This window comes from Perissodus microlepis, chromosome 11 (genome assembly GCF_051167445.1).
Source record: "Perissodus microlepis isolate ML-2025 ecotype Zambia chromosome 11, ASM5116744v1, whole genome shotgun sequence".
Classification (NCBI taxonomy): Eukaryota; Metazoa; Chordata; class Actinopteri; order Cichliformes; family Cichlidae; genus Perissodus; species Perissodus microlepis.
In genome coordinates this window covers 9,772,120-9,783,899 of record NC_140471.1, presented here as the reverse complement: position 1 = coordinate 9,783,899, position 11,780 = coordinate 9,772,120, and the positions used below count along the sequence as shown (strand labels likewise).

The 11,780-nt window shown below is 38.4% G+C and overlaps 1 protein-coding gene across 5 annotated transcripts; it reads right to left on the bottom strand.

Moving 5' to 3' along the window:
- Nucleotides 1-445: 445 nt before the first annotated feature.
- LOC146377265 (protein tyrosine phosphatase type IVA 3-like) lies at nucleotides 446-9,223 on the bottom strand. 5 transcript variants are annotated; one of them, XM_084944636.1, is made up of 9 exons: nucleotides 8,894-9,223; nucleotides 8,448-8,516; nucleotides 8,095-8,245; nucleotides 6,040-6,468; nucleotides 3,357-3,488; nucleotides 3,101-3,193; nucleotides 2,875-3,005; nucleotides 2,562-2,636; nucleotides 446-1,803 (listed from the first exon to the last, which is right to left on the bottom strand). In XM_084944636.1, the coding sequence occupies exons 5-9, from the start codon at nucleotides 3,450-3,452 to the stop codon at nucleotides 1,686-1,688; spliced, it is 513 nt and encodes a 170-aa protein (XP_084800762.1). In that variant the 5' UTR covers nucleotides 3,453-3,488; nucleotides 6,040-6,468; nucleotides 8,095-8,245; nucleotides 8,448-8,516; nucleotides 8,894-9,223; the 3' UTR covers nucleotides 446-1,685. The 5 variants fall into 5 exon arrangements, with proteins under 5 accessions (XP_084800762.1, XP_084800763.1, XP_084800764.1 ...); XM_084944637.1 differs by having other exon boundaries at nucleotides 8,095-8,188; XM_084944638.1 differs by lacking the exon at nucleotides 8,095-8,245.
- Nucleotides 9,224-11,780: the final 2,557 nt, after the last annotated feature.

The window sequence follows — 11,780 nt, the reverse complement described above, 5'->3', positions numbered from 1 at the left end:
CAGTAAATATACTTAGGTTTCCTTGTTTCTTCATTTTCTTCTTTTAAAATACTTGTCAAATAAAAAAATGTGTTTCACAACATATCCCTAGTAAGTCATCATGTTGTTTACAGGTATGGATATTATATAAAGAGTGTCAACATAATAATATGTAAGAATAGAAGAAGCTCTAAGTGAGAGTTAAGATGTCAATCATAAAGAGCTCATAGCAATTAAAGGTGGTTGTTTTTACCATTTAGGACTCATTAAGCACACTCATAGTCAAAGTAGATCAAAAGTGCAGACTAATTAATAATTTCAGGAATTTAAGGAATATTTGACAAAATGTTTCTGGTGTTTTGAATTTGTCTGCAATATATTTTGTTTATTAGCAACAGCTAAATTGCCAGGAAGAGCGAATCTTTGAATTATTACATGATGTAATCAAACACTGACAACAAACACCACGCACTACATACAGAGATAATGGCATAACATTTATTAAACAATGCAAAAAAATTTACAGACTATCATTTACAGCTTGTTTTTTTTTCTTTTTTACATAAAAAAAAGTGTCAGCTCAGGCCAGCCCCAGTAGTAAACAATGTATAGAGGCCGCCCCATATACCCACACCCACACGCGCACACAAGCAAACAAATATGCACACACGTCATGTGAACAAGAAAATAGTTGCCATTTGCTTTAAAATGCTTTCAGGTAAAGATTGTAAATCAAAGGGTTGCTAGATCCTATTAACATTTTCCCTTCTCCTAACTTCAGCTTTACACCCTCTGCCTATTTCATTGTCCATTTAGTTTTTCATGCATTTTAATTTATGTATATCAATTCAGGTTGAAGATGCTTTTACAATAAAAGAGACTGTCATAAGGACTCTACTTTTTGCATAAAAAGTGCATGCTCTGTTATTATCATCATCAAAAACAGATTTTTAAATGATTTTTTCAAAGTGATTGTTTACATGCATCATTCAGGTAAAATACAACTGAAATAAACTCCACACCAATACATATGAAAATAATAAAACTTTAAACTAGACTGGATAATTTAATAATGCACAGCAACATTTGCGCTAGGATGAGACTAATACCTCAGGCTAAGATTACCCTTGGATTAAACCTGATTTGTTGGTGTGTAAAATTTTAGTCTTTCCAAATTGTTAAAAACATGTTTTTAAGGGTTTTTAAGCCCAAAAAGAAAGAAAAGATCAAAGAAACACAAATTTAGCTGTTTACAATTTTATATCCTGATAGTGTTAAACATTCATTAAAGTCGGGTCAGACTTAAGGTGCTGAAAACCAGTCACCAGGGACAACAGAATCAAAGTTTCACCCCACATCTGTATAAGTTTCAGTTCGGTTGAACATTTGAATGTGGCTCCTGCACCTCATAGCTAAATTCCCTGCAGAATTATATTGTAAAAACAATCCTCTATAACACTTTTTTAAATGATTTCCTGTCCTTTATCCATCCTGCAGCTGTTTGTTTACAGCAAATAAGCAAAAATAAAAAAAACATATTAAAAGAAAAGAAAGGGAAACAAAGAAGAAAAACTTTTTAAGATTCAACATGGGCACTGACGCCTCTGTTTTTAGTATTTGTGACAATGACTGAAGCCTTGTACTGCTGAATTCCTGAGAAATGTCTCTGTGTGTGTGCCTGCGTGTGTGTGTGCATGTGCATGTGTTCATACGATGCAGCATTTGTTCTTGTGTTTGTGGGAGTCTTTGAAACGGAGCTTATGCTTAGATCGATATTTCTCCAGGTAGGTTAGCTGTTTGCTGTTGATGGCTCCACGACGCTTCCTGAAACACAAACACAATGCTATGAACTTTTCAAAGCTTTTAGAGGTTCATTAAATACAGAGAGCTCACAGACACCTTTTATCTTCCACTGCACGCTGTACTTTCAAGTATAATAGTCTTTTTCTGTCACCTTTTTGTGTTGCATTTCTCATTGTGTTCCTCTCTGGGTTATAATAGAAAAAGTGTACTTAATCCTACCAGTTCTTGTTTTCTATGGCTACTTTCAATCAGCATAGGCTCCCGTGTTAAAATGCCCAATTTATAGTAATAAAACCATTTTTACAGCGCGGAACAGAAAATGTTTTGCCTTCTATGGTCAATTTCGGCCCTCAAAACAGTTAACCCTCCCATGATGCAGTAAAACAAATCACAGAGCCAAATCATTTTCACATATTAACTCTCAAACCAGGAGTTAAAAGATGATAAAGTCCACCATCAAAGCAGACTTTCTAAGTTTGGTATGTAGTAATCTACTGTATGTTTACTTTGGTGTTTGGTGTTTGGGGGGGTCTTTGTCAAAAACAAAAGCTGTAAAACTTCTGAAAATAGAGTAAAAAGATTCCAGAATTGACGCCCTTCTTCACATTTTTTTAAATCCGTGTAGTGGGCCTGATGCACTACTTGCGATTCTGGTCCCATCCTCATGTTTGACACCCCTGATATAGAGTATATAAGACCACTCTGGTTTCTGAAATAGTTTCATTAAGTGAAAAAAAGGAAAGAAAAACTATCCTCAATATGACACAGGATATACTTACTGTCTGATGAGTTGAATAGCATCCTCATATTTCATCCCGCTTTCTATCAGAGCCAAAGCAACAAGCACAGGAGCCCTGTGTGCACGTATAAATACAACACAATCCATGTTTTAGGTTATACATGTCCAATCAATTCTGCTTATCTGTTTCTTGGCAAATCTTTAAGTCATAGTTTTTAGTATAAGCACTCCAAATCAAACATACGAGTTATTGTCCAGTGATGCTAACTTGTACAGAAGCTCTTACATGTGTGCACACACACCTGTCTTCCTCTGTATTTTTAAATTAATTTTTTACTTTAAATGTCTCCTACCTCCCTAATCCAGCCACACAGTGAACAGCCACACAGCTTCCTGGATCCTCCTGAAATGTCTTCTTTAGCAGATTCAACCAATCATCGACCAGCTTACTGGGTGGTGGGGCTCCATCATCAAATGGCCAGTCCTAAAAGAGAGGCCATACAGGTGCTGTCTGGTGTACTGTATTTGATCATAGAATGAGTAAATATTCATATTAAAGGTGTGTGTTTCTGAACTTACCACCACTGTAATGCCATCTTGCTCAAGCCGTGTTTTGTCATAAGTGACATCACAAACTCGGACCACTGTTGTGGCACCATATCGCTTCAAGTCCTGGAAGTGGTAAAATGAGGAAAAAACTTTTTTTGAAGTCACAATACACAAGCTGACATCACAGAGGGAAACAAGCATGCAGGTAATATCCTAATTTTATTACGCTTGTCATTATAATATTGTCTACCCTTGCAGGACACACATACTCACATATATTTCTCACCTCTATGAAGGAGCTGAGTGTGCCATCTGTTGGGTTGTGTGTAATAAGAAATCTCATGTTCTTGTGGCACAGTTCGACTGGAGCTGGGCGATTCATGTTGACCAGTGTGAAGAATTCTTGCGTGTGTAACCCCTGTAAAAACCAGAAGTCATCTTTTTCACATTTTGTTTTTGTAGAATACGGATAAAAAATGCCAAGAATTGACTGGTTATGTAATGTTATGTGTTATGTGCTTTTTCTTGCTAGTAAAAGCAAGAAAAAAACACCAGTAATAGTATGATAAGATGTAAATATTAATGGCTGAACTGTAATAAAGACTTTCAAAATACTAAAGCTCAACTTTGGGTTTCACTGGGGTTTCCCACAAGGTAATCCAGAAAGAATAGGACCCTATGCAGCTTTAGTCCATGTTGTAGGACTGTCATAATGTGATCAGTAGAACGTATTATTAATGCAGACCTGGGCCCTTTGGTTTCCCTGACCCACCCCATGTGGTCAATGGGAAATTAGAATTAAGATATAAATAGGTATACGTCATTCATTTTCTCCCATTTAAAAAAAAATATTTTATTGGAAATCACATTACAGTTTTGTTGCTTCTATTTGAAAGGTGATTGCTACATTTTTTGTTTGTTTCTTTATTTACATTTGTACATATGTGTGTGTATGAAACTTCACAGAGCAAACATTTATGAGATGTGTGTTTGGGGAAAAAAGAAAAAAGTATTTATTTACTAAAATCAGAGATAAAGTTGTGTTCTTAGTTTGTGGTTGACAGATTGCTGGGTTTAAGGATAACAATTTAAATAGTCATTATGAGCCTAAACATGCAGAAAAACACAGGAAATTGACTGATGCAGAACGAAGACAGACACCAGATGCTTTGCTAGTAAAGGTGCAAAAGCAACCAAGCTTTACACATCCAGGGATGGAGCAGTCAAGACCAGCTTTGTGATTTCTCGCAGAGGGACTACGATAGAGAATGATTTATTCACACAGGTAACTGTATGTCTGGATAGGCCGGGGCTTAAATGAGACAAATTGGCTTACACTGCTCAGCGCTGAAAATTAACCACATTGTTGATGTAGCTAAAATAGCTAACTTCATTAGGGCAAGAGGACTGAATCAAAGACAGTTTGTTGTACTTCTGCAGGAGCATGAGACTGAATAGGCTACCACACAGCTGCTGGGTAGCTCAGCCTGGGTAAAGTGCTGAAGAGAGTACTGCATGGGACCTGAGAGAAAAATTAAGAACTTTGTGAGAAGAAAGGCAAAGATATTCCAGAGCTCTCGGATGCATTTGCGGTTAATGGGACTCTCCTTTGCATTTCCACCCCAGATGCTGAACCTCATTTTAATGCACTTGGTTAAGCTCAAAACTGGACTTCCCTCATGAACAGGAAAGAAAACTGAAAAATTGCAGATGAAGTAATTAAATTACAAGTAAAATACCACTTTGTACTAAGCTAAAGGTCTTCAAAACTTTGCAAAACATGCACATTTTCTTCACAGCTGTTTGAAAATGTTGATTAAATAGTGATTGTAACGTCTCCTCTCATCACTGGTAGTTTATAAAAAGAGTTATTAACACTGAGCAGAACTGCAATAGCAAAATCAATAGATATACTTCCATTTTTAGATTGCGTTGGATTGTAATTGTAATAAAATACTTATTACAATTACAATTACAATACTTAATACTTGAAAATATTAAGGGGGGGTCCCAACACCATAAGGCATTTTATGACATTTGATTTCACACATCAAGCTGCAAAGAATTTCTAGCAGCACTCAACAACCATCACATCTTAAGCTTAACTATGTTTCTAATGTCTGTTCTAGCTGTCATTTGGAAACTAGTGCCATCAGCAGACTATAAACTCTTGTTAATTGACCAATCAGCATGCATTATCAGAATTCCAGCTTTTTACTGGCAGCATTCGCTTTCTGGTAAGTATAATGAAAGGAAATGAGTAAAATAACCCAATAAGAAAATTTTTATCCGTGAATACTAATACTAGAAGCTGGTGTAGAGTCATCTAAGCAGTTTAGCTCCATTCATTCCAATTGACAGAGCCTTAGCTCGCAAGTATTCTCTGCTGCCTCTGACTGATGGTTAATAGGATTAACGGGACGTGAAATGGCTTCCTGAGTTTTTAGCTGTACCATAATGTATGCTTACCTAACACGAAAACAGTGAAAAATAGTTAATGCATGTAACTGTTCACAGCAGGGTTTGGAGACTTTTTCTTTCTTTTTCTCAGAAGCTAGTGAGTGAGTTCTGGAAAGTGACATTTCTTTCTCATTTTTTTTCAAATTTCTTCTTCATTTTCTTCCAGGAGTATCAGGTAAGTGCCAGCAACAAAATACGGCAATTTAGACTAAGACACCAAAACATTGTTTATGTGTAAAGTAGCACTTTGAGCAAGAGAAGGAAATGTGTGACTTTGATCTTAGGTGAAATTCAATAACACTGAAAACAGAGAAGTATTTTTTTCCATGTAAGACCTAGAAGTTAAAAGCATCATTGTTAGTAAAACCTACTCTCCAAGAAAGGCAAATCATTTAATCTCATACTGACTGCCTTAAAGAAATTTCTACTGAATCATATAACCAATGAAATGTCATGAAATTTTAAGAAAGTGTTGATGCATTACTAGATTTAGGTCATTGACTCCTCACCTTTAGCTCCAGCTGTTGCGTTTAGCAGCTATGTCTTCAGTTTATATTTGATCTCCAGGTGAGCCAGAACTCCTATTTTCAGATATTTTCACAGGTCTGACGTCCTATAGTCTTGATTGTTATCCCATCAGTTAACAGTCTGCTATAGTCCAGAAGGTTACAGTGTGTCGACTTTCTCTCTGTTTTTATTTCTTTGACCACACTCAGTTTTAGTCACGCTCTCTTTCCGTCTTTCTCCAGTTAGCTTTCAGTGTCAAGGCTCCGCTTGTTACCCCATGAGCTGACAGGTTCAGAGGTCAAAGGCCAGTGGTCTTGTAGGGTTCATAACCCTAGGACTACATGGTGCAGCATTATCCCAGATGGGGTTTAAATGTGTTGGGCGTGGCAGTAGTCACCACTTCGCCTCACAAACTCCATCAACCAGCAATTCTGAAATACAAAATATATTAAAAGTCAGCTTCCACTGAAATGACACTGATTGTGGTCCTTTTAGTAATTTAGCACATATTCAGTTTTTTTCAGTTCCATATAACCCAGATATATTATGCTGCCATATATACTAATCAAACTATTTTATTACATGTACATTGCAGTTACACCCAATTACACTGGATCTAAAAGACACATATAAGCATTCACACATATTATAAATATTCTTACTCATACAGTATGATAATACAGACCTTCTATTAGACAGAGGGGATAAAACACCTTTTGATTAGTTAGTGGATGACACATTAAGAACAGACACACCAATTAAATACACGGGGTGTGTATTTATCAAGATATAAGAAACACTAAAGATAATCGTGGGGCACTAGAATGAAAATGAATGAAAAATGTGGGAGTAGTTACTAGTTACTACTAGTCCCTGTAAAAACTTAATTCGTTAATGTTAAATTAACAACAAGATCAAGGTTGCCATATACTAAGATCACAACTCAATTACATGTTCAACGACACTAATACTTTCAAGAAACATATAATTCAACTTTATTTAAGAAGACATGCCAACATAGACATTCAATATAACCCATATGATATTGTATGATGATGATGATGACATTTGTACAATATCAACAAAATTAAGTTAGCTTTGAAGAAAAAAATGAGCAGAAATTCTCATATAAAGTGATGCTCTGATTAATCTAGCCTAGGTGTTTTTTGTTGTGGCTCGGCACAAAAAAAGACAAGATAAAAATATTTTGTGAAACTGTGGAGAATCTGAAGTAACTTGCTTTGATTTATTCTGAACCTTAACCCCGCATGCATATCAGTTTAATATATTTTCAGGAAAAAAGGCTCTGTTCAGCAGTTCAGCACATACAGAGTTATGAAAGCATGTAGGATGAATACTGCTTGTTAGTTATAATGCGGTTTCTCTAAAGTACAGATATAAGTTGTGTTAGGCTCTTCTTAATGTATGATTCAAAACAAAGCACTGAATCATCTTAATAATATTTCTCATAAAAATGCAGCATACTTTTAGCTTTCCAAATAATTCTACCTACCACTCAAACAAGGCAATCAAATAAACAACAAAGGAAAGTCCAGAGGTAATCTCTGGTCACCTTTTGGCCTCTGCACTGACAAAACACACAGACACACACACACACACACACACGCACACATAATCACTCACAGACTTACACACTCACTCTTCCAGAAGAGGGTAGTCATTTCCAAGTTGTTGACAATCTATATTTAGGATTTTATCCTGTGTCACCGCTAATCGGGATAGAGGTCGCTTATTTTCCACTGAGCTGGTTAAAAGTGAACATTCATTTCACTTGAAGCCTTGTGCGACCTGACGGCACCAAAGTTGCAACAGAGACACAGGATAAAAGCTAATTTGCAAAGCAGCATAGCTGGCACTGTCACAGACACTCTGTGAGTACACAGAAACCTGTTTTAAGGCATCTAAACTTAACTAAAAGGTCAACTGTTCACAATTTTAGCAAACATCTGAAGTAGAATGAGTTCATATGAGGGTAACATACAGAAACAGACAGAAGTAATTCCAGTTAAACCTGTAAAGCCAACTGGCACTTTTACCTTAGAGTGTAGTTTGGTTTGTAAAAATAGGCATGTCTCCAGACTGGCTGCCTAGCTGTTTCACTGTCACATGGTGGATCAGGACACAGAGAGGCTAAAATGGATCTCAGTATTATTTTAGAGCCACCTTATGGTTACTTCTTCACAAGGTCTGAAATGTAAAGCTGAATGAAACGGATAGTAGTGGTCTTTAAACAGATTAGATTACACATTCGTTTACTGACTTCCAGTTAGCTGATAAGAAAAAAGAGGATTATAGCATCAGATTCAACCACTCAAATCACTCAGAAAAAGAAGTTGTGCTAAATAACTACGTTTTTACTTATTTTCTGGAAGCTTAACTTCCCTCTTACCTCAGAGGACAGCTTGTCTGCTGAACAGGGGAAATCCACAGGGCTCTGACTGGCAGTTACACCAAAGTCCTGCAGAAGCAGCAGCAGCAGTTCTACAACAGTTTGAGTGCTGACATACAGCCAGCTGACTGCCTGTTATAGTAAACCCCTGTAGACTCTAAATACCTGCAGCTGTATTTTTAGCTCCATCTGTACTAGTGTGTGATTCTATGACACATCAGATTTTTGTAGGAACAACAGTACCCTCCTGCTTTACTCTCTCTCACTGTCTGTGGCAGCAATATAGCACGGATAAAAATGTTTATGGAGATTTTCTATAATTCTCTGCATCACGTATCCAGAATGCAGGGTGTTGCACTTCTGGCTTTGTGACAGCATTGGGAAACACTATATAATTATCCTATTTATATAGCAACAAAACAAATGCAGAGTGCTTTAGTTCTTACCGCTTAGCTCTTCAGCGTCATCTCCAAACACTGGCTAAACACCAGTTCTTCTGCCTTCTTCTTACAGTAAAACAACACCTCTTTCAGTCTTTGGTCCTGGTAGTCAAGCAGGAAGGAGCAGCAGCAGAAGGTTAAATGTTTCCTTGATAACCTTTAGCTCTGCCCCACTATAACACTAAACTATCCACCTCGTGTCCCTTCTGGCCTCCTCAACTGCGACGTACTGAATGTGCCAGCTCGTAGATCCACCTTGGTATAACGGTGCAGTGTGTGTTGGGCTTAGGATCTGCTATGAGCTGGTCTAATCAGGCTGAGCAGTCATCTGACCCTGACAGCCCTGTCACCAGCAGAACGCACTACAGTTAATGCTCTTAGAGCCACAGGAGAAGAGCCTCACTCCCCCTCCTCCAGCTCTTCCACTTCTTCATCCACTCTACTACTTTCTCTCCCACTCTCCTGGAAGGCACTGGGTGAGAGTTCAGCTCCTAACTTTTCGATGTGGCTAAAGATTACTTGTTTCAACCAGGAAGGTCATGGTCACAGTTTTTTTAACATCATGCTCCTCAAATAAAATAAAACGAGTGGTCTCATGAATATTTGCTGCAGTGTCACATCTGTCTGGACTTTTTCTTGTTTTCCCTCCCTTCATCGACCCCCCGCCTTCCCCTCCCTGAACCATCTAAAAATAGACGGTCTTTTAAGCTACCAGACAGATTGGCCAAGTCAACCTGTGGATCCCATTTGTGGGAATTAACTTTCTCTTTGGGGTTACAATAGTCCAAGAATTGTTTTCTTGCAGCCAGCCTACAGTGTGAAGTCAGCACATCACTGTGTTTGCCCAGAAAAAATACACAAAAAAAAGAGAAAAAATTGATAATTGTGTTTACAAGGTGTAGAATGTGAGTCCAAAGAATCACAAGGCAGTCACAGGTCCATACTTTTTAAAAGTACAGGGTGGGCCATTTATATGGATACACCATAATAAAATGGGAATGGTTGGTGATATTAAAGTCCTGTTTGTGGCACATTAGTATATGTGAAGGGGCAAACTCCTCAAGATGGGTGGTGACCATGGTGGCCATTTAGAAGTCGGCCATCTTGGATACAACTTTTGTTTTTTCAATAGGAAGAGGGCCATGTGACACATCAAACTTATTGGTAATGTCACAAGAAAAACAATGGTGTGCTTGGTTTCAACGTAACTTTATTCTTTCATGAGTTATTTACAAGTTTCTCTTTGTTCACATGTCGAAGAGGTTAACACGTGAGGAGCGGATCGAAATTGTGTTGATATCTGGTGAACGCAGTAACCGGGTCATTGCAGCAGATTTCAATGCAAGACACGAGACCACCCATCTCCCATGCTACAGTTAGCAAACTGCTTGCTAAGTTTTGTGAAACTGGTTCAGTGTTGGATTTGCCAAAATGGGGACGCAAGAAAACTGTCACTGATGAAGAAACATCAGTGGCTGTCCTAGCTTCATTCAGCAAGAGCCCACAGCGTAGCACTCGCCGCATGTCACTGGAGAGTGGCATTAGTCGAACATCCCTTCGGCGGATATTAGCTACTCACAAATGGCACCCTTACAAACTCCAGCTACTGCAGCATCTCAGCGAGGATGACCCAGATCGGCGCACAGAATTTGCAGAATGGGCAAAACAAACATTGGAACAGGACCCTCAGTTCATGCAGAAGATTTTGTTCAGTGATGAGGCAAACTTTTATGTGAATGGTGAAGTTAACAAACAAAACCACCGCTATTGGTCTGACACTAACCCACATTGGATGGATCCCTCCAAGACTGTTGGAACAACAAAAGTGATGGTTTGGTGTGGTATATGGGGTACAACCATAGTGGGTCCATTCTTCATCAATGGAAACCTCAAGGCCACTGGATATTTGAAATTGTTACATGATGATGTGTTTCCCTCTTTGTGCACTGAAGCTGGCACGTTCCCTGAGTTTTTCCAGCAAGATGGTGTACCACCACATTATGGGTGCCAGGTCCGAGCATTCCTAGATGAACAGTTTCCTGGAAAGTGGATTGGTCGTCGTGGGCCAGTTGAATGGCCCCCAAGGTCTCCCAATCTGACCCCCTTAGACTTTTATCTTTGGGGTCAGCAGTGCCTGAAACTACAGATACTGGATGGCTGTGCTGGCATTTCTCCTGCGGTGTTGCTATCAGTGTGTGAAGAGTGGGAGAAGAGGGTTGCATTGACAATCCAACACAATGGGCAGCACATTGAACACATTTCATAAGTGGTCAGAAACTTGTAAATAACTCATGAAAGAATAAAGTTACGTTGAAACCAAGCACACCATTGTTTTTCTTGTGACATTACCAATAAGTTTGATGTGTCACATGGCCCTCTTCCTATTGAAAAAACAAAAGTTGTATCCAAGATGGCCGACTTCTAAATGGCCACCATGGTCACCACCCATCTTGAGGAGTTTGCCCCCTCACATATACTAATGTGCCACAAACAGGACTTTAGTATCACCAACCATTCCCATCTTATTACGGTGTATCCATATAAATGGCCCACCCTGTAGAACAAGCCAGGGCCTCACCTCACTATCAATCATATTGAGTGGTGGTTAACATGACTGTTCACCCACACAGAAAGCTTAAAAAAACACCATTTACACTGTTTCCGTCAAATTAAAAATCTCAGTGTTCCTGGTGGTTAAAGTGGGCATGAGTTTTCGGGTTGTGAATGTTTTCTCAGAGCTGGAGCTGTTTTTCATGCATCAAGGTGGTTTGCTGTTATCTCACTTTTGATTTGATCCAGATTATACCATAAACGCATCCACATGTTTATTACAAGATCCCAAGCAGTTCTGGAGAATACTTTTTTACCTGGTTGTTGTTCAGTCAGGGCTTGT